General features: G+C 40.1%; 1 protein-coding gene across 8 annotated transcripts in view; it reads left to right on the top strand.

Moving 5' to 3' along the window:
- The first annotated feature begins 7,991 nt into the window (after positions 1–7,991).
- AGA (aspartylglucosaminidase) overlaps positions 7,992–27,476 on the top strand; it is a 27,581-nt gene continuing 8,096 nt past the window's right edge. For 5 of the 8 annotated variants that reach the window (XM_054202605.1, XM_054202603.1, XM_054202602.1 and 2 more), the window contains exons 1-10: positions 7,992–8,160; positions 9,668–9,821; positions 10,471–10,583; positions 14,235–14,347; positions 16,176–16,290; positions 18,370–18,445; positions 19,265–19,372; positions 21,525–21,658; positions 22,516–22,581; positions 25,693–25,817. In XM_054202605.1, coding sequence (XP_054058580.1) covers positions 8,007–8,160; positions 9,668–9,821; positions 10,471–10,583; positions 14,235–14,347; positions 16,176–16,290; positions 18,370–18,445; positions 19,265–19,372; positions 21,525–21,658; positions 22,516–22,581; positions 25,693–25,817 — 1,158 coding nt within the window. In that variant the 5' untranslated portion in view covers positions 7,992–8,006. Of the gene's footprint in view, positions 8,161–9,667; positions 9,822–10,470; positions 10,584–14,234; positions 14,348–16,175; positions 16,291–18,369; positions 18,446–19,264; positions 19,373–21,524; positions 21,659–22,515; positions 24,539–25,692; positions 25,818–27,476 lie in introns of those variants that run through there. The other 3 variants (XM_054202606.1, XM_054202608.1, XM_054202607.1) reach the window with 3 other exon arrangements.

Genomic DNA, 27,476 nt, shown 5'->3' with positions numbered 1-27,476 from the left:
GATGCCAGACAAGAGCAGACAAGATGAAAATGTGCTGATCAGAGATTGTGAAGGCGTGAGGCAGTGCTGTGCTGAAAACTTCTGAATGTACTCAATCACCCTGACTGGCAACAGAGCTGTTTCAGGTGACATCTTCCTCACCACTGCTCTCCACCAAGCAGGCAAGGTCAAGACCTCAGAAGTTTAAGGACCAGTTCGTCATTATTTTTTCCAGCATCCGGTTCCTAAGCAAAAGATGACAAAATGAATTACACGATAGGGGTTGCCTGGCTGGAAAATCGGGATCATTACACAGAGACTAATTTAACGCTATAGCTGTTGGCGTGTTTTGTGAGTGTGTCCATAAAGAAGGATCCATCCATACAAAAATACAATTCCTAATAAACATGAAACAAGTGTAAATTATTAATGACATCTATATCAGCCCAGATTTTTTTTTCTAGTATTGCAGAGTTTCCAATTAGGATTTCACATTACTGGGGTACTAAAAAGCAAAGTACACTTCACTAGCAGCTGGAAATGGAGGAAGTTCCTTGCAATGATGTCCTTCATTTTAAGTGGATACATACAGGCATTAGGGTGCAATTAAGTGGTAACCTATAATCTATAATTTTTCGGCTTCAAATTCTGTTTTCTTGCATGCATGTATATATTTACAATCTCTATCGCCCTCTAGAAGAGTAGTGGACAACAGAGCCAAATGCAGCTGATCCAGCTGTGTACCTAATTACTAACTCATTTGTTGATCAAGGGTCATTTTCAGCAGCATACCTCCTCAGCTGGGCTCATTCTCCTTAGTAGGAAACAACCAGAATGCAGATGAATACACACACTGTGCATGGAATCAGATGCTGCCTCTCTTTCAAAAGTTAAACGATTAAAAATGCTGCTTGAAAGTCCACACTCGTATCTTCCAATGTTGAATGGAGAGGAAGCTTCACGTCCCATCTGGTTTTCAAAGGAATTTTCTTTTATCTTTTAGATACATTTTTCAGCTTCTGGGTATTATGTTTATTACCTGGATAGATTTGTAATCTGTTTTTCTCCTTGACTGAAACCTGTTTTTATGAGTGAGACACTGAAATAACATGCTTTTTCATCTGCTACTTCTTACAGACTGTAGAGAGAATCATAATTTCGTATGTCTGTAGATGTATTTGCTACTTCAAAGCCAAATATGTGCAAAGTTAATGAATGTAAGTTCTTTAAACACAAGCAGAGGCATTGCTTATAACTAACGCTTGTATAGTTCCAGAAGTAAACACTAGTCAAAGAAGACACTTTTGTTGGAATATCTTTTAATGAGAAAAAAAATAAATTGAAGAAAAAAACCATGACAAACTTTTAAAACTACAGATTTATTACACATTATCTGATCTATTTATTACCTGATTAATATTTCAGATTATATATCAAATTGCTGAGCAGAATTAGTCTCTGACTTTTTACACACTTATGTAGAAATAGACATGTCACAGACCATACAACAGTATAACAGCACATACATCACTATGGGGAAATTATAGGGAAAAAAATGGAGTGATAAAAATAGTAACAGTTTTAACTTTGAATATATAAATTAAAAGCAAGAAAACTGAAACTGCTGAGGTGACAAACATCATAAAGTGAACTGACACCAGCCGTTGTTTAAAGGAGGTGAATCCTTTGCCAGAGTGAGCACCTGAAAGAATGACACATCACGATTGCACACTGATGGAGCCATTTTTAACAAAGCACTGGATGGGGTTTTGGGTATTAGAAAATAACGCAGTCTCTGAATCTGTACACTATTCATCCGTCTGATAGGAAATTATACACTATCATAATACATGTTTGATCGGAGCAAACTCTGATAAGGACAATGAATAAAACATAATACACAATTTCAGACATGGAGTTAGAGAAAAGTGATGGCACTGCTTCAGAGGACAGCAACCAGCTTCGTTCCCAAAATGGTTCTACTGATTAAAGTAGATCCCAGGCAGTACATTACTGAGCCATAATCGCATTTCCAATTCAAGGATTAATGAAATTAACAAATGTTAGAAAAGACTTCTAAACAAATAATAAGATATATTTTCTCTCGAAGTCTGTAAGTAGTTTCACCTTAAGTAATATTTGCTGGGATAGGCCTTTTGGAGAAAATTTCATTAAGTAATGTGTCACTTATGGATTAAGTCAAAACAAATTCAGTGCTTATGGGAAATTCTTACATTCTGAGAAAGAAATTGAAATAATTTGTTTACGGAAAAACCAGCTACATTTTGTTTAATTTGTTATAACACAGGGAGAGGGCATCTCCTCAGGATTCCCTGCTCCTCCTCCCTGCTGCCATATTCCCAGTAACTTCTGGTTTGACAAAAATACATTAAATGGGTACGTTTTCAAAAACATTTCAGTTGTCATGTAGGGGAGGGGTTATGAAGAAACTATGCTTTATCAGTTAATTATGGCCTTTTATCATTATTATTATTAATAATAATATTAATATTTCAATAGCTCTAGATTTAAGTCCAGGCTGTTCAGTTTAGACTCATAGAATCATTTAGATTAGAAAAGACCTTTAAAATCATCAAGGCCAAACACTAACTACCAAGTCCACCACTAAACCATGTCCCGAAGCGCCATGTCAATTCATGAAAACAAGCTAACAGAGTCATTCCAGTAGAAGAAGAGACACCCTTATATTTGTATTGCTTGTGATTATTAGTTTGGCTCTCCAGCTGAAATATAGTCAGCTAGAGCCAGGTACCAGATGGTTATCCATACTACAATAGCTACACAGTTGTCCTTCATACATATGAACACAAAGAACACACGGTAGAATATATAATACAACGAATATGTTAGGATAAATAGGGGGAAAGCTGTTAACATAGCTCCTCTCAATAAGAAATGTGTAGTGTTTATGCACGTATATATTTTCAGTGAAAATTCTGGCAGATTCTCTTTACTCCCAAACCCGAAAAGCATTATTTCTATTTAGAAACTTGATCATTTTTATTGAGTCACAATAAAGGCAACTGGTACCAGAGCAACTCAAAATTAAGACCTGGAAGTCTATACAGTAACAGTACAGTTTCAGCACGACATTATCCAGCTTTTCATCAAGTCTTACAGCTCCTTTAAGTAATGTCTAAGTGATGTTATTTCTACAGTGATTGACAAGGTTGTAAAATCTCAAATTTTGGAGCAAAACTAGATTTGCTTCTAAATGAAGAGTAGCCAGAAGCAATTGGGAAAATGAACAGGCAATAACAACACAGGACTTCACCTATTTTAGCAATTTGAGCTTAGTGATGTTTTTGTTTAATATTTTAGAAAATGTTTTTCTTTCTCTCATGTAAAAGCTTCTAGAATTTGCAAAACATTTACATAGAATGAAAACACAGAAAATCTGAAGCAAAATTCTGCTGTTGTTTCAATCTACACAGTCTCCTTAGCATTCTGGGGTGTTGCACTTGTGTGACCAGGAAAGGTTGAGATTATTAGACTAAATCCTTGCAAAGTAAGTAGATTCAGATTCACACCTGCTGCTTAACCATTGGCTTGCCCCCTTGTCTCTAGGCATCATATCCTATGATTTAATCAGTACAGAAGGTCAATTTCTGTCACAAAAATGAACTTAAAAATGCAGTGGTAGCTCATAACTTTGCATTTCTGTGCTTTGTATCTCAGGCATTTCATCTTAAAATATAGTTGGTAAAATGCTATCAAGAGGGTTTTTGTTTGAGATTCTAGTTTGTCAGTCTGAAGCCCAAAAAGACGTGTTTCCCACTTAATAACCCCTGTGGTTAGCATCAGAGTCCAGAGGAACTTGCAAAGGACAGTAATTGAATGGTTGGTACATTGCAGAAGCAGATTCTCTAACGACTTTGACCTTATTTCCACACTTCTTCACTGGTTTAGAAACGCTGCAGAGCTGAGGATACAACCAGTTCAGACATCACTGAGTAGGAACTAGCTCTTTACCACTTCTCAGCCCCACTCTTAAAATCTGTCTTCAAAGTTTTTCAACCATCTTTACACTGAACACAGAGGGGCTGTGACAACTCAGCAAGCTTTATGTGAATGAATTTGAGCACGAGACACAGAGGCCAGTGTAAAACAAGGGGCCTGGTTTGTTCAGACCAACTACACACGGAAACACACAGAATGGCATTATGTGTCCTAACAAAGACTACCGAGAAAACACCTTGGGCAGAGCACTATGCACAGGCATCACACAATTTTCTTTTCACAGTTGGTGCTTACACATTATAAATTACCTCCCAAAGCAATTACTTATTGCTTTGGGGTGTTCTAACCATGAAAACTCCCCAGTGCTGCATGTGTTAACACACCCTCTAGTCTTAAATAATCCAAACTCAGCAAGGATCCCATTTAAAAATTTTGGTCGGCATACCCAAACCACATGAAATAGATGTAGACATTGTAATTTGCTATATTTCTAAGATAATATTTGTATAATACAAGCTTCTGGTTACCTTCCTTTCAACACTGAAAACTTTAAGTGTGCTCATTTAACAATGTCAAGATAACTTTCAGACTTGGGGGAAGGAAACAGTAACTTGCCATATTTGTCCAACTACTTTATTATTGCCATGGATCACATTTATGAAGACTCCATAAACTTACAAGGAGTTGTAATAAAAAAAGCAGTTCCAACAATGTAAAGTGGTCCATTACATGTTCCATATGAGACAACTTTATTACTGCAGTGGACCAGTATAGCAATTACAAACAAGAAATATATTACACATAACTTGTTTTGAGACAGAATGCTACAATAGGCCAAAATAATACTGTAAGAACATATTATTCTGTGACATGTAATAATTATTTTGAAGTTACACAGTAAGAAGGGAAGTTACTGTAACTTAGCAATCTGATTTAAAAAGTGGTAACAAAAGCAGATTTAGCAATGGAAAAATGACCATTATTGTTTAGTTATTATTGATAGCTGCTTGGTTGTTATAATTAGCATCGGTATTTTTTCTCATTATTGATATTAATGCTTATTAACATATTGTCAAGGATCAAAGAGTGCTAATCTAGGACACACTGGTGCTATACGCTGTACAGACTTAAAATGAAACGACAACCCATACCCAAAAGTACGAGTAAAAGAGAACAGGTAACACACGGAAAAAGATTGTTGGGGAAGACGTGAAAACAGTATGGGAAGCAGAGGTCTGGATAATCATCTGATTTAAACATTACACGTTTTGACAGGCCTCACGCTGATGCCGAGTTTTATGGAGGATTCCGGTGAGGATAACTAAGTAGCTTTGAAAATGTTTATAGATAGCTCTTCTCGAGCACGAGAGAGGGCATAAGGGTCTTTCCTAGCAGATTTAAGAGGCAGACAATGGAGACATTCACCATGAGTAAATCTTTTCATCCTTTCCAGTGTCATTCAGTGAATGGGAGAACATATGTATTGTAAGACGCCATGAAAGGGATGGAAAGAGGGGAAAAAAAAAAAAGAATTTTAAAAACTGAGAGTACAGTGCTTCCACAAATCTACTCAAAACGCAAAATGATAACACATGGTCATTTACAAATATATTTTAATTAGAAGCATGATGGATTCAAAATCCTAGGTGCAAAAAAAAAAATCACACTTAAGTAAGTTTCCATAGCAAATGCTAATCAAACAGTTGATTATTTTTATTAAGAAAATTATTCTCAGATTTGCTTTGTATGTTTGTGTATGTTAATATTAGAAAGTATAAGTAAAATCAAGATTAAAATGTAAACAAATTACAGATATAGCTGCAATACTTAGATTTCAAAGTGCACTTACGGAAAATTTGAGACAGCAAAAAGGAGCTAGGCATGCATTTTTGAACAGATGGTGCTAGATAAGGTCACACAGATATAATTGAGGTCAGAATTTGGCCATTGTAGGAACAGACACTCTCAGTGAAAGAGGTGAATTTCCTCCTGTGCTTTTCATTAATTACTCAGTGCCATTCAGTCACAGTGTTGTCTGTTGTAGATCCTCTCAGTAATCCCTTGTCCATATAAGCCCTTCTCTAGAATATTCTTTCAATATTATGCATGTGAAGAAAAATTCTGTTTGTGGAAACACTGATTTGCTTTTTAGCTGCAGAGACAAAACTCTACCAGTACCACCATTAATCTTAGCTACAGTTTGTAGGATAACAGTAAGTATTGGGGGACTAACAGATTTAAGGTGCATTTTCACTGCTGATATAGGAAGAAGTGATATAAAAAAACAGCTGATTTTTATGAAAACACTAACATTTTTTAAATTCAAAGACCAATTTTAAAATGCTTTATATCAGAGGCAGAAAGCAAATTGAGAGCCAGATGAGCGTAGCAGAACTGACTTGCAGAGTTGACTTGGATAGATACTGGTCAAATTCTCCTCAGCTTTCAGCATGGAAAACCAGAGTTTTATTGACCTTGCTGTTGATTTTACACACTGTATCTGAGAGCAGCGTTTGCTTTGTGAGCTTTTTCCCACTTAGCATAAAAATATATGATATTAAACAGCACTGTATACCGTAAAGCATGGATTCATGATGGCATTTATTTCTAGCAGGAAGTCGTTCACATTTGAATGCCAGTTAGAAAGCACACCACAGAAACCAAACCAACTGAGCTTCTACATGGGCCTCAAAGCATAATGTTACGCTGTTTCAAGTCCTACAAAATATTCTCTCCACAGCTGCGCAGACTCAGCCTGCAGATGCAACCACCACGGTCAATACTTTTATTTGAATGACACCCATATCAAAGTGTTTTTCTTTCACAATCGTCCATTTTATCTGGCTAAAAGAAAACAATATTTGAAAAATATCATTAATGTATCACTTTTAGGCACATGCTTGACTGTGTTTGCCTTTTCACTCATTACTAAATTGCTTTCCTGAAAATATTTTCCTCTGTTTTCCTTCAGTTAACATTAATTCGAATCTGTATTTTGGCCCTTTTCCTTTCCCTAACAGTTTTACTCAGATATACGTGCCAGAAAGAAGACCAGTAATGTCAGAAATAAATCAGATAACAATATTTACCCAAGGATAGGTTTTTCCAGAAAACTTGTAGCTTTGCTTTTGGGAACTCGCTGAAACCAAGGCCACGCTATTACTAAAGTCAAACCCAATACTGTGTTTTATTATTTTGTGACTTCTGCAATAAAGGGTAATACGTTTCTCTTGTGACAACCATTTAATTCCAAAGTCTGTGGATCATTTTGTTATAATAAAAATGATACTGCTTCAGACTTTTTAAACCCGCTTGGGCACACTTAACAATTTATGCTACACTTAGAATTTATGCAACACCTACACGCTTGAGTCTGTCACATGGGAGGCCCAACTATCTCCTCTTACTACAAGACCAGCGACATTGCTGGGAAAGTGTAATTGAGTTTGGCCCATCGTATATTGAAACGGAGTAATGAGAACGAGCTAAAAGAGGGAAAAAAAAATAAATATGTTTTATATTCACTTTTTCTGGTAGTAGAAGCCACCTTTTTTCACATTGCTTAGAAACTGGTTGATGATCAGCGGCTGCTTGAATAGGGGTCACAATTAAGAAATTACTCATTATACATTTTATGATTTTATGTCCTGTAAGCTATTCGTTATAGTAAAGCACAAAATGCACCCTTCACAGAAGCGCTGTGAAGGCACTTTTGACAGAAACATACATGTTGACAAAGATGTGTGTGACTTTCATGAACGTATGTGGAGATTGCTTCCGAACACGCTTTACCAGGGGTACTCCCATGCCACGGCCCTGCTGCCGCATACACCCAGACACATAATAAATATGAAGTGTATTTTAACCTGCTCTGGGCCTCGGCCACTGCTGGAAGGCATCTGGGCTCCTCCTCACCACGCGCAGCTCCCTCACAGAGCCTCACCACCGCCCCCCGCGGCGGGCAGCGCCCTCCGCCGTACCCCACCACCGCCGCCGGCCGTATCCCTCCGCCGCGCCGGGCCCTCCGCGCATGCGCCGGGGCGGCGATGGCGGCGGCGGAGAGGGTTGGCGAGGGTCGGCGGTTGAGTGTTGTGGTCGCTCCCCTCCTGCTGGTCGCGTTGCAGCTGGCGGGAGCCGCCTCGGCCGCCGGCCTGCCCGTGGTCATCAACACCTGGGCGTTTAGGAAGGCGGCGGAGACAGGTGCCGCGGCGGGGAAGCGGGTGGGGCAGGGCCGCTGGGTGCTCCAACGGCTGAGGGGCCGGCGGGGCCCGGGCCGGTGGCTTCAAGGCACAACACGGCTCTTGGGGCTGGCCGTGTGGTAAGAAGCAGCGGGCTGTGAGCCTGCTGCCGTCACACGGCTCCCCCCCGCCCGCCCGGTTCACCTCAGAAACGTTCTTCTGCTAATTATGTGGTTTACGGTCTCCTGTGGGCATTCACGCTGGTGACTGGGTTGTAGCGGTCCCCCTTCCAGTCCCTGAAGGGGCTCCAGGAAGGCTGGGGAGGGACTCTGGAGCAGGGAGGGGAGCCATGGGACGAGGGGGAGTGGTTTTAAAATGAAAGAGGGGAGATTTAGATGAGATATTGGGAAGAAATTCTTGGCTGTGAGGGTGGTGAGCCCCTGGCCCAGGCTGCCCAGAGAAGCTGTGGCTGCCCCATCCCTGGAGGGGTTCAAGGCCAGGTTGGACGGGGCTTGGAGCAGCCTGGGCTGGTGGGAGGTGTCCCTGCCCAGGGCAGGGGGTGGAACTAAGTCATCTTTAAGGTCCCTTCCAACCTAAACCATTCAATGATTTTTAAGACTCTTGGCTATTTTACCACTGTTGTGTTTGAAATAACGCCATATGACAGAAGCCTTATTAGTGAAATGGGTTACCTGTAAAACTTTGCGTAGGTAAGAAGTGAAATACAGCCATGAAAACGGCAAGGCCCTTGCTTTGCAGATTTTGAAGGCTTGTGTTAAGGCTGCTCGCAGCAGTAAAGGTAATAGGAGTTGGAGCAGTACTCCTCACTGAAGCTTATAATGAAGACAAACGTATGTGGAGTGGATGCTGGTATTAAGTCTTGCTTTTTGCCTTGGTGTGGGCGGTCTCATGCAGTTGCATGCAGCATTTGTGAAGATGAAGCTTCTTGAGATGGTTGGGACGATGTAACGGTTTAATTCTGCCAAAAAGCGCTGGGCTGTAGGCTGCAGCCGCTGCTGCCCTGGTCTGGGTCTGTCAGGGGATGGAGCACCAGAGCCAGCGCAGGGAGGAGGGAGCAGGACCACAGCCCTCAGTGGCAGCGAGCTCAGGCTTTTGAGGGCTCCTTGTTATAACTTTTTTTTTTTTTTGAAAAAAAAGTTTTGCTTCTCCTTCTCCCTCCCTGTAAAAGGCTTTAAATAAGCAGTGGTAAAGTAATGGTTGGTTCTGAGCAGAGGAGTTTATTTAATATATAGAAATTGTGATGATTGTTAGTAAATAACATCTTCCCAGTCAGAAAAAAGCTTAATTTCTCAATCAGAAACACAAGCAGAACAGTATTTAGAAAAGTAATGATTTACCTTCTTTTGAATATATTTATATTTAGACTTTATTTTACCTATAAGTTATGGTTTACTTTTTTTATCCACTTATATAGTGCATTTTCATCGTGTCTATCTTTAAAACATTCTTTAAAGCAGTCGCAGAGACTTTTTTCACTGGTGACATTTAATTATTTGTGTTGATTCCAGCCTGGAGAGTGTTGCAGTTGGGAGGTTCTGAGCTGGATGCGGTTGAGAGAGGCTGTGGCCAGTGTGAGATTGACCAATGCGATGGGAGCGTGGGGTATGGAGGAAGCCCAGATGAAAGTGGAGAAACAACACTGGACGCAATGATTATGGATGGGTAAGAAAACCACATGGAGAAAAGAATGATCCCTGTGATTTTTAGCACACTTTAATGAAGGATTGTTACAGAGATCTTGTTGGTTTAGGGCTGACTATGGGACAAGTTATACGTTAACTTGTGCAACTAGGAAAAATGCTTATCTAATTGGTGGCAGAGTAGCTAAGCATGTGTCTTATTGAATCTTTACATGTAGTGCAGTAATCAAGCTCTAGATGTAACAGTTGCAAAGCAGATGCTTTGCAGCATTATAAGCTTTCCCTTTACATTAATTTCATAAATATTTCACTTCTGGAGCAATTGTCTTCTGTACTTTATTTACCATTTAGATCTGTCCTGATTAAAAGGTAATTGCAAGTGCGTGGCTCATGTTATGAGTTTATCAAACAAAATAGTTACTCTACTGAAAATATTAGTGTGCATGGAGTTACTGTTGCTTGAGCAAGATCCCCATGCCCGTGAAAGGAAACAGTTTATATTTGAAGCTTTTCCCTACTAGTGTGATACCATCTGTCTATGGCATAGAACAATTAAAGCAATATGTTAAAGGAGCAAACTTTCTAATTTAAATGAGAAGAGATTTTGTGTAATAAAAAGTGTACAGTTATTCTTGCATTTTTAATAAGTTTTAAATATTTCTTGTTTTCAGCAACAGTATGGAAGTTGGGGCAGTTGCGGATCTCAGACGGGTAAAAAACGCAATTGGTGTAGCACGAAAGGTCATTGAATACACTAAGCATACATTACTAGTGGGAGAGTCAGGTAATTATTCCTTTAGCTGTTTCCAAGTCATATCTTCTTCTTAAAATGCTTCCTGTAAAAATTGCTATATATTAATCTTGGTAATATAGGTGGAAGGATTCCCTGACAATCAAATGAATCTAGTCAAATCATTCAGAAGTGTTTACTGTCTTATTACGTGTATATGAATTAGGTTTTAGTCTGTTATTTGCACGTGAAAAGGAAAATACAGTTTTATGGTCTTTCCCCCAATTTAACAGCAAATATTAATTTGTAATCCCAAGGCTTTACTGGTACCACTAATGTCAAAGGAATGATTTGATACAAGACACTATAGAAGCTGTTAGATGTAAACATTTCGTCTAAAACCATGGAGTAACTTTTTCCAAGGAGTGACAGAATTAATAGACACAATTAAATTTTTCTATTTTAGTATATATTGAACACGATTACTGTCTTTCATAGTTTAAAAATATTAGTGAGAACTTGCATGTGAAAAATTACATTGGGGGCTCTACTCTTAGGCACAACAAAAGAGCAAACTGGAGGAATAGTTGAGCTTATAAAATACAAGCTGCTGGTGTTAGAATAATACTGGTTTCAAAAGAGATGTACATTCCAGGGAGGTATATGAATAGTGTGCGGAAGGTTATTTGGCTCACAGTTAAGGACTTCTAAAACATATGTGCCTGCTCAGAAAGAAATGTGGAGATAAGTGTGGAAATTGAATTCTGAGCATTAAGGGTGAGGCAAGTGCTTTGAAATGGGTACGAAAAGATAAAAGATTCTTAAAGGAATTAATGTGTACAGAATGATAGAAAAATAAGTCCAACAGCAGTTTTTTGATGGAGTAAAGTAGGGCAATAGAGGGAGGTGAAGGCAGTGTTTGACAGAAGGTCTGAAAAGAGAGAGATGGATTTGCAGATTTCTGTTTAATTCAAGCAGTTGGCCGTGATTGGGTTACAAGAGGTTTTGGTAAGAGAGATTTCACAGGCGATGCCGAAAAAGAAATTCGTCAGGTGTTAAATAGAGGAGGAAGAAATGCTCATAGTACTCCTTTCCCAGTCATTGGTAGTTATCAAAATATTTTTAACTTTTGATTGGTAGAATGAGCAGAAAAGATAAGGAAGATGAAGAAATAGAATGATTAAAGTGCTGATTTAAAGTATATTTTCCAGCCTAAGAAGATAGCTCTTTGCATAATGCAGTCACGTGGACAAGGCTGTTACGCTGAGTCCTGGCTGTCAGTGAGAACTTCCTCAAAAGAAACTGCATAGTAGTAGTGACAAAAGCAAGACAGGAAAGCTGAAGATATATATGAGTAAAAATTGGAGATGGTGATAAATGTTAGTGAATGGATCAAAGCAGTGGAGCAATTGAGAAAGAATAATATTTCTTGTGAAGGAATGTATTTTCTGTGCAAGTAGGAAAATATTGGATAAAGGAAACTGTAGTTGTCTTTACCAGGTGAAGATCGATAAAAAGAAAACAGAGCTATAGCTTCAGAAGAATACATTTGAATATTCAAATCAGTATGTGAGAGAAACGACAGTTTATTTCTGAATAAAAATATTTACATTTTCACCAGAAAAAGCTAGCTAGAATAGTAAAACCTTTTCATATAAATATATATAATCTCTGCAGGCTTTTTTTATTCAAGCTGCAAAATTGCTGAAGTTACTCCTTATTCTTTTCCCAATAACTAAACTGCGCTTTTATTTGAATATATTTAGTGATATAATCCAGGAAGGTCTGCTTGTCTCCTAAAATTTCATTTCTATGAGTGGTTGGCACTAGAGAGGAGAAGGCAAGCTGTGGCATGCATTAATTTTGTTTAGTTGATCATTTTTAAATGTGTGACCAGTACATTGTTCCTGGCAGTAAAGTTTTAATGAAAGTAACATGAAATTTTTGTTTTCAGTGTTAAAAACACTGACGGCATCTGTTAGAGTGCCATGACTCCTGAATAGCCTTCACAGTTCTGTTTACTTTGACTCAAAAGATTGAAGTACAGGTATTTTAAAACATTTGGTACAAAGAGAACTTAAGGAAGAGGATGTATAACAGAATCATGCAGTGGTTGAGGGTGGCAGGGACTTGATGTCTTCTGGTTCAACCCCCCTGTTCAAGTAGGGCCACCTAGAGCTGGTTGCCCAGGGCTGTGTCTGATGGCTTTTGAATGTCTCTAAGGAGGGAGACTCCACAGCCTCTGGGCAACTCGGTCACCCTCAGAGTGCAGAAGTGTGTCCTGCGATTCACTCTGTGCCCATTGCCTCCTGTCCTGTCAGTGGGCACCACCGAAAAGGGCCTGGCTTGATCTTCTTTACACCCTCCCTTCAGATATTTTTATACAGGTCTTAGAAAACCAGCACTAAAGGCCATGTATACTATGTAGAAGTGAGTCTGGTGAGGGACATTTCAGTGCAGAATGATTACAAGTGAGGAAAAAAAGGAATTATTTTGGTTATTATCCACCAAGAAATTTTCAGATTTGTCTCCAACAGATAGTAAAGTTTCATGTGTGCCTGACCTTTTCCCTTTTTGTCCTAGCAATTCATAGGCCAGTAACTCAAGTAAAAAGTTCAGAGAGTAAAAGTGATGAACTCTGCTTCCTGGAATAGAAACAAGGCTTCAAAAGTCATGAAAGAATGACTAACAAACATGTACAAGCACATTCTTACCTTAAAAAGAAAAAAAAAAAACTACAAAAAGATCACTGCCTGTTTGTTCTAGAAATGGGAAAATAAATATCTGTTTAATTGAAGCTGTCAGTCTTCTTTTCCTCTGAGTGCAAAGAAACTTTAATTGTGTCAGTTTTTGAGAAAAACACAGAAGAGAGGTCCAGAAATAATTGAAGGCCATTCTAAATGCTTGGACTGGAGAAGCTTGTTCAGCTGTGTGTTATAGTGACATTATTATCAAGGATTGGTAATATAAATTCAAGCTTCGGAATCTAGCTACAGTATCTGTTACTAGGTAATGTTAAAGGTATCTACAACTAAAAGATGAAAGAACAGTTGATCTTTTCTTTTCCCTTTCCCTGACTATAAAAGCCATTCTTAGAAGTGCAGCATTCTTTCATTGCTTGTTGGTATTTCTTTTGCTTCCTTGATACATACTATATTAATTTTCAAAGCAAGGAAACGGTCACTTTTAAAGGAATAAGTGTACTATGATGTGACTGATGGATTGATTTCTGCAAGTATCAGTGTTTTAGTGGCAAATGTTGTGCCGCTATGTTAATTACATTTCATAAAAAACTAGCTATTACACTATTATTTTTGTATTTATTTATTATTGTATCATTTATTTAAATATTTTATTATTTATTTAAATATTTCTGACACACAGACAGCCCGGGACACTCTTGCTCCAGGTTATTTGTGTCCAGTTGATTAACAGAGTTTAATTTGTTTCTCTTTCAATGGGAAAACTTACACGTGTTAACATAGTTATAGTGAATTGAGGAAATTTGATATTTGCCAGTGAAGGGAGAGTTTGTTACTGCAGTTGTGCATCACTGTGATGGCTGATACCGCTCCCTGAAGAGATATTTCTCATTTCCATAGAGAATGTAGAAATTCTTGATTTCTAGATAACATTACATGAAGGCATTATCATAAAATATATTAAAATGTGAATAAATTAATGCTTTTGGTTTTGCTTTTCAAGCCTCCCTGTTTGCTGTAAGAATGGGGTTTCCGTATGAAGATTTAACTACCCAGAATTCTCTCTCTGTGTATTCCAAGTGGCTTAATCAAAGCTGTCAGCCAAACTACTGGAAGGTACGGTGCTGTGGTGGTGGTGGTGAAGGGGGTGGGTAGGGTTAGGAAGTCTGTAATGCGGCATTGCCTCTGCCTTTCAGCTTGCTTTGAAGTTGAACTTGGAATTACCAAGCATTTGGTAGACTTGGCTATAGTACGTGTCTAGCTCTTATTTCTTAGGTCCTGCTGGTTTTGACCTTGCTGCAGTAGCATTTTGGCGTGGGAATTACATTTTATTTTAGCTTTAAATTTCATAGAATCATAGGGTTGGAAGGGACATCTGGAGATCATCTAGTCCAACCCCCTGCCAGAGCAGGGTCACCCGGAGCAGGTGGCACAGGAACGCGTCCAGGCGGGTTTGGGATGTCTCCAGAGTTGGAGACTCCACCACCTCTCTGAGCAGCCTGTGCCAGGGCTCTACCACCCTCAAAGTAAAGAAGTTCCTCCTCATGTTTAGGTGGAACTTCCTATGCTCAAGTTTGTGCCCATTACCCCTTGTCCTGTCATGGGGCACCACTGAGAAGAGCCTGGCCCCATCCTCTGGTCACCCACCCTTTAAGGATTTTTAAGCATTGATAAGATCCCCCCTCAGTCATCTTTTTTCCAGACTGAAGAGACCCAAATCCCTCAGCCTTTCTTCATAAGAGAGGTGTTCCAGTCCCCTCATCATCTTGGTAGCCCTTTGCTGCACCCTCTCCAGCAGTTCCCTGTCCCTCTTGAACCGAGGAGCCCAGAACTGGACACAGTGCTCCAGATGTGGCCTCACCAAGGCAGAGTAGAGGGACAGGATGACCTCCCTCCACCTGCTGGCCACACTCTTCTTGATGCCCCCCAGGATGCCTTTGGCCTTCTTGGCCACAGGGGCACATTGCTGGCTTATGGTCATCCCGTTGTCCACCAGGACTCCCAGGTCTCTTTCTACCGAGCTGGTCTCCAGCAGGTCAGCCCCCAACCTGTCCTGATGCGGTGGGTTATTCCTCCCCAGGTACAGCACCCTACACTGGCCCTTGTTGAATTTCATAAGGTTCCTCTTTGCCCAACTCTCCAGCCTGTCCAGGTCTCTCTGGATGGCGGCACAGCCTTCCGGTGTGTCAGCCACCACCCCCAGCTTTATGTCATCGGCAAACTTGCTGAGGGTGCCCTCTGTCCCCTCGTCCAGGTCACTGATGAATATAATGAAGAGGACTGGACCCAGTACTGACCCCTGGGGAGCACCATTCATCACTAACCTCCAACTAGACTCTGTGCCCCTAATCACTACCCTCTGAGCTCTGTCTTTCAGCCAGTTATCTATCCATCTTACTGTCCATTCATCAAGTCCACTCTTCCTAAGCTTCCCTATGAGGATGCTGTGGGAGACTGTGTCGAATGCCTTGCTTTGGACAGGACAGGAAACAGGACAGAAATTTGGACAGGACTTCTCAAACTAAACAAGCAGTGTGTGTATTTTTTTGATGCACGTATAAATTTCTGAAAGAAAAACTTAACAGTAGCAATTAAGGTTCTTAAATAGTTGAGAGGCTTTCTGCAGACCTCTGAACACATTGGATTGGTGCAACTGTGTGTTAAACTTGCCTAAAGAATGAGCTTTTTTTTTTTTTTTGACCAGTCAGTTGAGCAAAGGAAAATCTTTAATTCGAAGTAGGAAAAACTTCTAAACGTATAATACCAGAAGTCAGTCTTTATTCTTCAAGTGAAACAACTTGCGGGATTTCGGTACAGCTGTATAATTTAAGCATTGGGCATCTGATGCGTGTTTAGTAGATTATAGGTATTGATTGTAGTATTTTTAAATTTATGTGTAATGAATAATGATATATTATTCATGCAAATGACAAAATAATTGCAGAATGTGGTACCAGACTCTTCAAAATCCTGTGGACCATACAAACGGCCTGAAAAAGTGACTTGTAAAGAAGAAGAGACCATCTCACAAAGAAGTGTTCATAATCATGATACTATTGGTAACAACTTTTGGTAACTCTGATTCTGATTTATTTTTTTCTCATTCTCCTACAAAGTACATCATACTGAGTTTAAAGCAAAGTATTTCATAATAGGCATTATTTCCTATTTATAGTGGTTTCGAGATTCTGTTACTTATGTAGTGCCTAAAAAGTGCTTAAAAGTGGGATTTGTTTTTGTTTTTCCGGTGCACTGGCTGCACAGCCACTTGCTTCATTTTTTACCCTTAGCTGTTTGTTCATTATCCTGCTGCTTTTCCCTCCTATAATTGCTGAGGCAGCTATGGATGCTTAGAAAACTGATCAAGGTTAAAGATAATTATTTTTATCTTGATTATGATTAACTTAGGTCAAGTCTCCCCTGAAGCTGTTGGGTCAACTTAAAAGACTTTGCGGTGGTGCAAGAAATGAGTAAACAGTTAGTCCTCTTGCCAGCCAAAAGCAATGTTTGTTGAACAGTCCTTAAACTTATAAAGTTTGCTTTCATTTTTCTTCTGCTCTGGCTTTTGACTAAATCAATATATTTTTATAGAAACTCTTATGCTTAAAACAGGTTAGCAGTAGTAGTCCCAAAAACTTCTAAGAGCTTACTGATTGAGGACTGCTAATTGCTAAGCCTGTAAGCCTGTAAGCTGATTAATGAGCAGATCAGACAAAGGACTGAAGCGGTTACAGATTCATGTCTTTCAAAGCTTTATACTTCGCAGTTTTGAAACTTGCACTTTTTGGTTTATTCTGGATTTTTCTCAGTTTAGCAACTCAGAGCTTTTTGCCTGACAGTATTTGCAATACCAAGAATTAACAAGTTGTTTCAAGTGTGAATCTTTCTTCTTTGCTTCCAGTCCACCCTACTAATAACCAATTAATGTTCTACAGAAGTCAGGCAACGTACCAAATTCTTCAGTTGGTAGGTAGCTTTCATTTCTGGGATATACGGTCTTCAGTATGTGCTAGAAAACTCAGAAATCGTGGAGTGTCAGGATGAGAAAGGAGTGTGCTAAATACACTTCAGGAATTGATGTGTCATTAAGTAGTCTTAAGCTCTATGGTAGTAAATGACGGTGCTTACATTTGTACTGCAAGTTCTCCCATCCCACTGTTTTATAGATTAATTGGCTGATGGTTGGACTAGATGATCTGAAAGGTCCCTTCCAACGTAGACAGTCCTATGATTCTAAATGTCTCCTTGACTAACACATTGTGAGAAGAGTCTTCATTCAGAAATTTATCATTTATGAAGTTGGTAGGAACTGATGCCCTTCCAGTCCTTTCGCAGGGGCTAATAGTGGCCATAGAGTCGGTGCCTCTATGCTTTTAGCTTCTACTGGTCAGGAAACTTTTCCACGAGAAGGAGGTATTGCTTAGTGAGGTCAGAGAACCACAGTTCAGCTCCTTGAATTCTGCTTCTTGGCTCTCACTTTGTCCGGGAGTTTGATGCCAGCAGCAATTTCTGCCCCCTTAAAGAAGTGCAGTCTTGCTCCATGGAGAAGCAGCTGGTCGCAGATCCTGTTCCAATGGCAATCTGGGCTTCTCTAATGTGAGGCAGCGGCTTCCTTACCAGCACAGAATTAGCAAGGGGTAGGCTCATCTGCATGTTTGATTGCCTGTTGTGTAATTCTTATTACTTTGGTAGGCAGTGTGTCACCTTCTGCCAAATTTAAGCTCATCCCACTGACTCTTTTTTTTTTTTTTAATCTCCTTCAGGCACCACTGATAATTTCCAAACTTTGTCATTCTGCTGGTGCAGGGGGTGGTGACACCAGGTACTTGTTCTCTACTGGTTAACGTAGGTGTGTATCAGAGACAGTGGCTGCTTGGGCAGCAGTAATGTACAGCTCTAAACAGCGTAGCACTCACTGGTTTAGATTCCTTTTTGAGCTCTTGTAATACATGCAGAACTTCTCCAAATGTGTTTTAAAAAGAACGTGTTTTCTTTAAGAGTAGGACTTTTCTGTATTTCAGGATATCGGTAACTTGAACAGTCTGGGTATTGAGGTTCTGTTTGATAACCGGAGTGCCAATTTGATAAATTTCTTAGGAGTGTTTCTGAATATGTTTCATCTCTGTTGAAAATTTTAGGTATGGTTGTAATTGGTGCGAGCGGAACCGTTGCTTCTGGGACATCTACTAATGGTGCAATCCACAAAATCCCAGGGTTAGTATCTCTGGTTTTACAAAAAAGCGTTCTTCCCACCTCACTTCCTATGTTAAGCCTATGTAAAGGTTGTATGTTTTAGACTGCAATGATCACAAAATGACCTTGCTTATTTCTGGGCACTGCCGTAAATCCTAATACTGAGAAACTGATTCAGCTGCAAGGTGATTTGTGTTTGGTGGAGGAAATGTTTGGTTTTCAGTTTGCTTTATTCGCCCTCCAGAGACACAAATGACTGGCACAGTTGTGAGGCAACTTGTAAGGCGAGGCACCAGAGACAAATAAGCACTTTGGAGGGGTGGACAATCTCCAAAGAAATGTACATAAAATTAGAGCCCCAGGCCTGTATTTTGTCTTTAAGATTTTTTTTCTACCCAGTTAGGAATCCTGTCTGTCAACCAAGTTGGACAAATTCTGGATTTAGCAACAAGTTATTGAATGTAGTAATGTCCCCAGCTGCTTAGTGTTGCCTGCTGGCTAAACCTTACTGCCCTAACAGTCTAATAACAAATATTTGTGCATTGGAGGTGGATTAAGCCGCAGGTCAGGCAGGTTATCACAGATCACTTTAATCAGTAGTTTTAAGACAAGACTTCTGACTGCGGTGGGGTGACCTCATTACCTGTGCTGTTCTCTGGGGTTAACACTGACCCACCTGGATGCAGTACAGTCAACAAAGTTAAAAGTGGGCCCAAGTCATAAGAACGTGCCAGTATCAAGCCAAGAGTTATTACATTAATGCAGTCACGCTGGAATTAGTAAATTTCTACAGTTTCTACTTTTTTAGTTTGTTTTTTTTTTTCCTGTTGTTCACTACAGCCGTGTAGGAGATTCTCCGATAGCTGGAGCAGGATCCTACGCAGATAGTACAGCCGGAGGAGCTGCGGCCACTGGGGACGGTGACATCATGATGCGCTTCTTACCCAGGTTTGTCCTTAGGGCAGACTTTGCTCGCTTCCCCTAGCAAAATGTGAACTCAGCAAATGAAGTAATTGATTAAAAAGGCAGTCTAATTTACTGGCTGCTGAAGTGGGAGTAAAGGAAGGAAGGGAAGGGGAAAGAACAGCAGCAGAATCGAGTCAGCCTTATGATCTGTATTAAAAGAAGTGACTTCTTCAGTATCTTGGTGACAGATCCCTTAACACTGCCAAGGTGTGAGCGAACAGGGAGCAGGTAACGAGTGTATTCCCAACCTGGATGCTTTTTAACAGAACTGATTAGCTTTTTCTCCTCCAAAGTGTTCTGTTGTGTGGGAAGCAGGTGTTATGTTATAAATTGTAGAAAGGATGAGGGGTGGGTCTGGGATTAGTCAGGAGGGTGGAGAGGTGTCACTGTGACAATCCTATGTAATTGCATCTCATTTGAAACTGGAAGAGGTGGTGTAGTGCTGTTGTCATTGCATCACCTGTGTAAAATAGGCTGTTCTTACCGCTGAGTCTTGACAGTCATCCTGGTGGGTCGCTCTCAGCAGGAATAAGTTTGGAAGCCCGTGCTGAACGTAACGGGCACCGATGCTTGAAGGAATATATAGCTGTGGCCTTCAGATTACTAGAGTGCTTTTCTTGAAACTCTGGGCACTTATGAATTCCCACTAGCTGCTGCATATTTACAAATGTCCTCAATGAGTTTCAAGCTGTTCCAAGCCAGTCTTGAAATACAAGGCGGTTGACAACTTATGAATTATCCTGAGGTATCAGATACCAAGAGTAGTAGTGAGCTGAGCTCCGCTATGAGGTTAATCAATAAAAGCTCACATTACAGTTTAGCAGCCTGAAGGATTTGGCTGTAATGCTTAAAACACTTTGTGTTGGCACCAGTGGATTTTAGAAAACAACTCAGACTAGCTGGTTAATCACAGGTTCCTTGTAGATACAGATCTTTCCTAATTCCATGTTATTTAGATATTCCCGCATGAATACAAAGCATAAAATTGACCTCCCAGAAGTGAAGGAAGCGTCAAATAAACTGCAAAATTGATAATAATTTCCAACTGCCTTCTTTGAGATGGTAACATCTTACTGAGTTTTTGGTTAGTGAAGAGACCCCTGTGAAATATAGCTTTATATTCAGATAGTTGTCTTTAGATAATGTGAACATATTTGATTGTTAGAATAAATCAAAGATAACAGGACGTCTCAAAATGCAAGGAAAGTTCTCTTCTGTGGTACTTTGGTAGCATTTATAGTTAATGCTCTCTGTAGGATGAGTCTTAGTGTGACAAGAGTTGGTCTTGGTATATGCATCTTTCATCAAAACAAAATCTGGTGGTGTTTGCTTGTAAGTTATGCGTTATCTTTTAATCTTCAGGTTCTGAAAGAAAATAACAACGAAAGTAAATTTTTTGCCACTGAGGACATTTTGGAAATGCAACTGATTCATCTCAGGCAATGCCCACATAGTCATTTGTCTAATGATACTGTGGCTACAAAGGAAGTTCATTTTGATTACTCTTTCATTTAGACTAAGAATTTTTTTTAAAAGTGGCTTGCAAAAAATTTGAAAGGGGCTCAGAGTCTTGATCAAAACATTGTACCTTCATATTCATGAAGTAAAGAAAAACTGTCAATTTTGAGGTTTTCAGAAACTTGAGGTTTTTTGAAAGATTTTTTTTTTTAATGCTTACTGAAATCAGTAATTTATCAGTAATGTAATATCAGAGGTCAATTTTCTTCAAAAAATTATCTTGACATTGGCCTTTCTGAAAACTAGTAAAAACTTTTAATGACAAACTTAAATCATGCAATAAAAAATAAAAGCCACTAACTCTTTTAACTGCTTTGTAGTTCTTAAACTGAGCTGTTGCTTAGCCTCTTTCACTGCAAATGATTACTTATCCCAGGCTTGGTCCTGCCTTAGCATGAGAGATGTCATAGATGACACACTGCGGTCCCTTTTAGTCCTGTTTCTAATTCCTTTTGATGTAGAACTTGAGTAATAATTACGAATGTGAAGTATGGCTAAAGGTTATTTATCATGCGTTTTCATTATTTAAAGGAATCTAGGTTTCTCAATGGTATTTTAGAATATAGAACCTGACTGCGGCTAACTGTCTGGGTGCGGGGTTGGTTTTTTTTTGTAGTTATCAAGCGGTGGAGTATATGAGGATGGGAACAGACCCAACAGTAGCCTGTCAGAAAGTTATTTCCAGGATCCAGAAGTACGCTCCAAGGTTCTTTGGTGCCATTATATGTGCCAATACAACTGGAAGTTATGGTACGTATTTTACTCAACAGATAAAGTTTGTTGACCCTCGCCAGGTCACAGAAGTATAAAACTGAAGGTGGATTTTAAAGCAGAAGTCTTTAATTATTCTTTGAATACCACAGCAGTACTGGCCATTCAGAATATCAAATGCTGGTTTAGCAGGGCAACTCCGTCCTAGTGTGGACTTGAGATATTTTAATTTTTCCTCTGCATTTTGATGTCTTTGACTTCCACGAAATTTATGCAAGTCTCAGTAAAAATCAAAAATATTTACAACCTTCATGTGTTTTCCTGGACTGTGTATGATTAATTTGAAGGTTTTAAAAAAAGAATGCTTATGCTTCCCCTAGATACGGCATAAGGCAGGGAGAATGTGAATGTTAAGCGTAGCTTCAAAGCAATGCGAGATCGGTCTTTGTGCCAGGCATCTCATTAGTGAACTCTCAGATCAGTAGGAAATACAATTTGCTAATCAACATGGCTTATTTAGTTAGACTGCTTATTGCTGTTCTTTGATCTCTTGTTTCCCATAGTTCTGTGTTTAAGAGATTAGTGTTGGAGGAACTCATTAAGTTAATCAGGACTGCGAGAGAACGAGAGATTTTCCTAACTTAACATTACTGTTTTGAATTGTATTATAAAGGCATTAATTGCACTACAGCAGTCAATGGCACTGTGTTTTTTACTTAAAAACTAAATACTTTCAAGATGTCTTGGGTTCAACAGATTGTAAAAGAATAATTACGCCATTGTAGTAGAATTAGTAACCGGGACTTTAAATGATAAAGTACAATGACAAAGACACTAATCCTAAATTTAGCAAATTATACTTCTTTTTTTTCTTTCTTTCTTTCTTTCTTTCCTAGGTGCTGCATGTAATAAAATTCCAGGATTCACTCAGTTTCACTTCATGGTTTCCAGCCCTTTGCTAGGTCAGCCGACTGAGCAAGTAGTAGATTGCATTTAATTTCTTTTGTCCTGTTAACATCTAAACTTAAGAGGAGGAAAGCTCTAAGGTTCCCCGGGTGTTACTTTTTAAATTGGTTGTTCATATTCACTGTTGCATAGTAATAAAAGCACAAAGGTATGTTGATGGTGCAGCTACTACTTCACTGTTTTTAATATCTTCTACATTATTACGGCTTTGTGTAGTGCAGCTAAGCTCATCTCTAGCTTCCTGATGTAATTATTTTGGTAACATTTCTAATTGATTGCAGACTGGTACTATAATCTAGAGCAATGTTTTAAAAACGGACTCTATGTAGTTTGAGGGAAGTGAACGTAGTTGCAAAATTACGGTTAGTGCTGACACACTCACATTTGGCATCGGCGATTCATCTCTGTTTAAAAACCTACATCTAAGTGGCTGAAATCGTTGTGCTTCACTACTGAAGTCTCGTAAGTCATGAATTTAGTAGGCATTACCTTACATCCCAACTCAATTTTTAAACTTTTGCAAACCCGACAATCAAACTGTGGTTTTAAATACCAGAAAAAGTTATCTGTTGTATGTTTACTTCCAAGTCATGCCAAGTTTCACCTGCTTTTTGGGGAAAGATGGTCACTGGAAAAATAACTTTCAAAGGGAAACGTGGACGGCATGCAAAGACACCAAGCGTCTAATGGCTCTTACAGTCTGTCTGTTTTCGTAAGAACTAAGCAACCAAAAGTGATGAATTGTAAACATTGAACTGGGCCATCACTTTGCCATTTAAAAAGGTATTTGGGGCAGAAATCTGGAATACAGGGCAGGGAGCGGGAGGGGCTCTGCCTTTACACGTGAGCCTTATTTTGAGAATATTTAATTGTCTTACTAAGATTTAGTCTGGGTTTTTGAAAAGAAAGTTGCATGCAAATGCTGACGAGCAAGGAAAAGGGGTTGAAGAATAGAGGAGATTTCAAAGCTTTAATTAAGAGATATGCAACATCTCCTTGGGGCCTTTCTGACTTGTTTCGCAACAGCTGAGAATACGTTTGGCCAGAGAGGACATCCAGACATCCCTGGTGGTATGAGCCTTTCAGGAGCGTTACGTTGACTCTAACTGGATGTGAAGACAGGTGGAAATCTTCCTGTCACCTTTCTTTGTAGTGGAAGTTAAGCTACGAGTCTTAGTCACAGTGATTTCCGTGTCACAAATAGCTGGGACGCTTGCCCTTTAGAGGAGCAGTTGCATACTGAGACCATGACGGTTACCTACAGCTGGGTTTGTCTCTCTCTTTCTGTGTCTAGAGATGCCAGGATTCATTTGTAATAGAACTGAGGATTGTTCCACAGGCATTTGAAGATCTGTTTGATCGTTTTCTTAACTTCGTGGCTTGCATTTGATTGAATCTTTGCTAAACATGAGCCAGGAAAAGTTGACAGGGGCAAGCGAGTAAAACGAGCATGTCTTGTCATAAACGCTTGAAATATTCTTTGTCTAATTGAATAAAATCATTGGGTAATAAAAACACACCTTCTTTAATGTATCATTTATAAGGTTGTTTAAATGCTTGTGTACTGTGCCTTAGAATGATTGTTGCCTTATGTTCTGAGTTGGTAACTTCAAAAGCTGGAAAACACGTCCAAGCTTTTTGCCATCTTTAATGGCCTGCAGCTGAATTTCATCAGCCAAGTCATTTATTTAGTGACTCGCCTCTCACTGGACCATTAGAGCATCTTGTAGCACAGAGTTCACAAGCTTTACTCGAAGGAGCTCTTACTGAATATACCTGTAGTGGTTTAAGATGAGTGTTGGGTGAAAAGGGACGAAGCGGTTTTGGCAGAGATAAACCCCCTTGCGTTCTAACACTCCTCACCGAGGTGGGAGGCCAGGTGCGGCTGGGTTTAAATTCTGAGCGATGCCCAATTCAGCACTATCAGTCCAGTCGCGTTTAACATGTACGAAACTATTACGATTTGGATACGCTTATAGTGGGCTGCACCTTCCGTCTAGTCGTGCTCCTGAACTAGCACGGCCACTCTCCAGTCTTTGGTTGCCTTCAGTGAGAAACCAAAACAACCGGCTACTTAAACAGTGCAGTTTATTTTAACAACAGATATACAGGTTCTTAGGATTGCCGGTGATAAATACGCTGTCTGCAAAGCACGTGCAAATAAAGATATCGTTAAATATACAAAATGCGTGACAAAGTTGTAAACGATACAGCCTGGCTATAACTGCAGGAGAGAGGTTCTCTAGAGAGATTTCTAAGTTCCCCGAGGAGACCCTCGGTATAATCGAAGTCTTACCCAAAGGCGTCCCTATGGGGGGGCAGAAAGGCTCAGCCCGTCGGCTGGGCCCACAAGTCGGTGACGGAGTTCTTCTCGACTGGTTCGCGGTGGTGTCTTCCCTGATATCCCCCCTCTCTCGGGCTACTTTTATACTATTTTTTTATCTTCAAGGTGGAGTTTGAGTGACTTTAGTCATACATACTTTTATCATGATTGGTGTAAATTTCTCTCGCTTGACAATTAAAGGTATAGTTTACGAGAAATTCAGGGCGCAGACTCAAGAAGGAGTGGTCGCACCTTGGAGGCGGGTAGCCTTCGGGAGGGAGGTGTGTTTTGGTATTATAATGACATTATAATGAGCAAAGTTCGCACAAAGGACAGCATTTCATCAAGATCTGACAAAATGTTGTCTCAGGGTAGCGAGTAGGCAGCTTATCTGTTCCACAGTAAGCTAGTGAGGCAGCTTATCTGTCTCATGGTACCATCTTGTTCCTGTATCTGCATAAGGCAAGGCCACGGAATAATTACCGTCCGTCCCGTACCTCAGGAGCTTCGCCAGCAGCCTTGTACAGGGAGCCGCAGGTGTTGCGTTCTTTGCGTGCCAGCCGCAGCTGTTTTCTACCTCAGAAGCCTCTTGATTTCATACTTTTCCTTAACGTGTGGACAACGCTGTACTTTTGTATTCTTGGCCAATTTAGTAATTATTCCACAGATGAGTTTTCTACCTCTCCTACCTACGTCCCTTCTGCCACGGCCGCTGTATGGTCAGATGACTCAGGCAGTCAAGCACAAACGGATTAATGAAATCCCAATTCTTGTTACTTTGAAGGTAGCAGTACCTGGAGTCACCAAGTTAACGCTTCTCGTTCACTTGCACGGTCAGCTCCTCCGTACGTGAGGCCAAAATTGCTCGTCTCCCTGAGACAGACAGACTTACACGTGCGGTTTCATAATGTAAGTTGCTTTGTCATGCTGAATGAGTTATAAATTAAAGGGTTAGGTTGTGTAAATTACGTTGCTATATTATTAATTTGACAATATATTAAACGACAATATTTATAAATGTACCATTCTGATGTTACGGAGGGAATTCTGAATTAAAAAAAAAACCAACCAATGCGCTTAATATTTTGTCTTAAAAATGTTTCTTTAAAGGTTGTTAGTAGTAGTGTGGTTCTCTTCTGCTCAGCAGACACATGAGGTTTCTTAAGAAAGCTTTGTACAAGTCCAAATCCTTCCCAAAAGTAAGCAAAAGCTCTACGACAGTTTCTGCTGTGGTTGGGGGGGGAAAGATAAAAATTTTACTGTTTCTGATTTCAAGGAATTTTGTATTTTTAAATTTTTACTCTCAGACTTTTATTACAAAACACAGAAAAAACGTCTGCAGATGAGTATTTGCAAGTCGGTGGTCCAGTTGGATGCATCCTGTCCGTAAAGTTGCGGGGGGGGTTTTTAAAGTCCAGCTGCGTTTTAAGTTCCCTAGCGTCTGGGTAGCCGGCTTCTTTCTGTTTCTGAAAACCTCTGACCAAATTACCGCCTCCTCCGTGTGGACGGAAGAAGAGTCGGAGCTCAGTGCTCTGACTAATGAAGCCAACGGTGCCGTGTTTGTACGTGCCGCGGGATTGTTCTCTAATCAAACAATGGGTACGACCCTGGCGATGTGTGTACGTGCTTATCGAAGAAACCTTCCCTCTCGTTCCGCTGTTTGTAGGTTACCACCGAAATACCTCCTTCCATCCCAAACTGCCTCAATCAGGGATAATTCAGATTTGCAGAGAATTCAAGGTTGGTCTTTCAGGTGGAATCTAGGAGTAACACTGCCTAAAGTGGAGAGGATCTGTCGTCCCTTCACAGGGTAAACACAGCAGTGGTGCCGATTGCTTCTTAACTCAGAAATTCTGAAACCTCCCATGAATTAGCATTTTTATCTGCCGCACGTTTCCCGACCGCTGAGGAGCAGCGCAGAACTGATAAGTTTCCTACTTTTGTTATGTATTTAATTCTTTATTTTTTTTCTGAAGGACTTAAAGTAATCAACGAAGTAAAGCATCATAGATTAGAAGAGTGAATGTAAGAAGAATTATAAACAAGTCTAATTCGTATGGAGTCGGGCGTGTTTTGCTAATTTGGTGGTTACTGTAGCCTAATTTGTATGGTATAAAGTAGAAAATAAGTGACGTTGGAGGAGCTGCGGAGTTAACGAAGTGTTGAATTCAGCCGGTACCCCTTCTTAGGACTCTGTGGACGTGAAAACTCCTGCAGTCTCACTCCTCAGCAGGACTTCGGACCATTTGTGTTACAGCTTCGTGAAAGCTCTAGCCCCCGAAATGGGTTTTTAGGGGGTAAGATCGCTTTGCCGCCTGGGCTTAAGGACGATAACGGCCTTTACGCGACTTCTGGGGAGCTGCTTGTCCCTGCGTCCCGTTGCTGGCCGTCACTGTTGGGTTCCAGCACGGGCAGGCGAGGGGTGCGCGTTGGCGCTACAGCGTTGCAGCGGGGGTCGGAAAATCCACGAAAAACAAGTTTACTGAACAGAGAACGTACAGCTTATAGCGCAGTGCTGGGGACCGGGTTATGTTTTGAGCTTTGCCTTTCTCTGGAGAAGGACTTTGC

This window comes from Rissa tridactyla, chromosome 5 (assembly GCF_028500815.1).
Source record: "Rissa tridactyla isolate bRisTri1 chromosome 5, bRisTri1.patW.cur.20221130, whole genome shotgun sequence".
Classification (NCBI taxonomy): Eukaryota; Metazoa; Chordata; class Aves; order Charadriiformes; family Laridae; genus Rissa; species Rissa tridactyla.
Note: the sequence above shows the minus strand (reverse complement) of the source record. Positions and strands in the feature narration are given on the sequence as shown.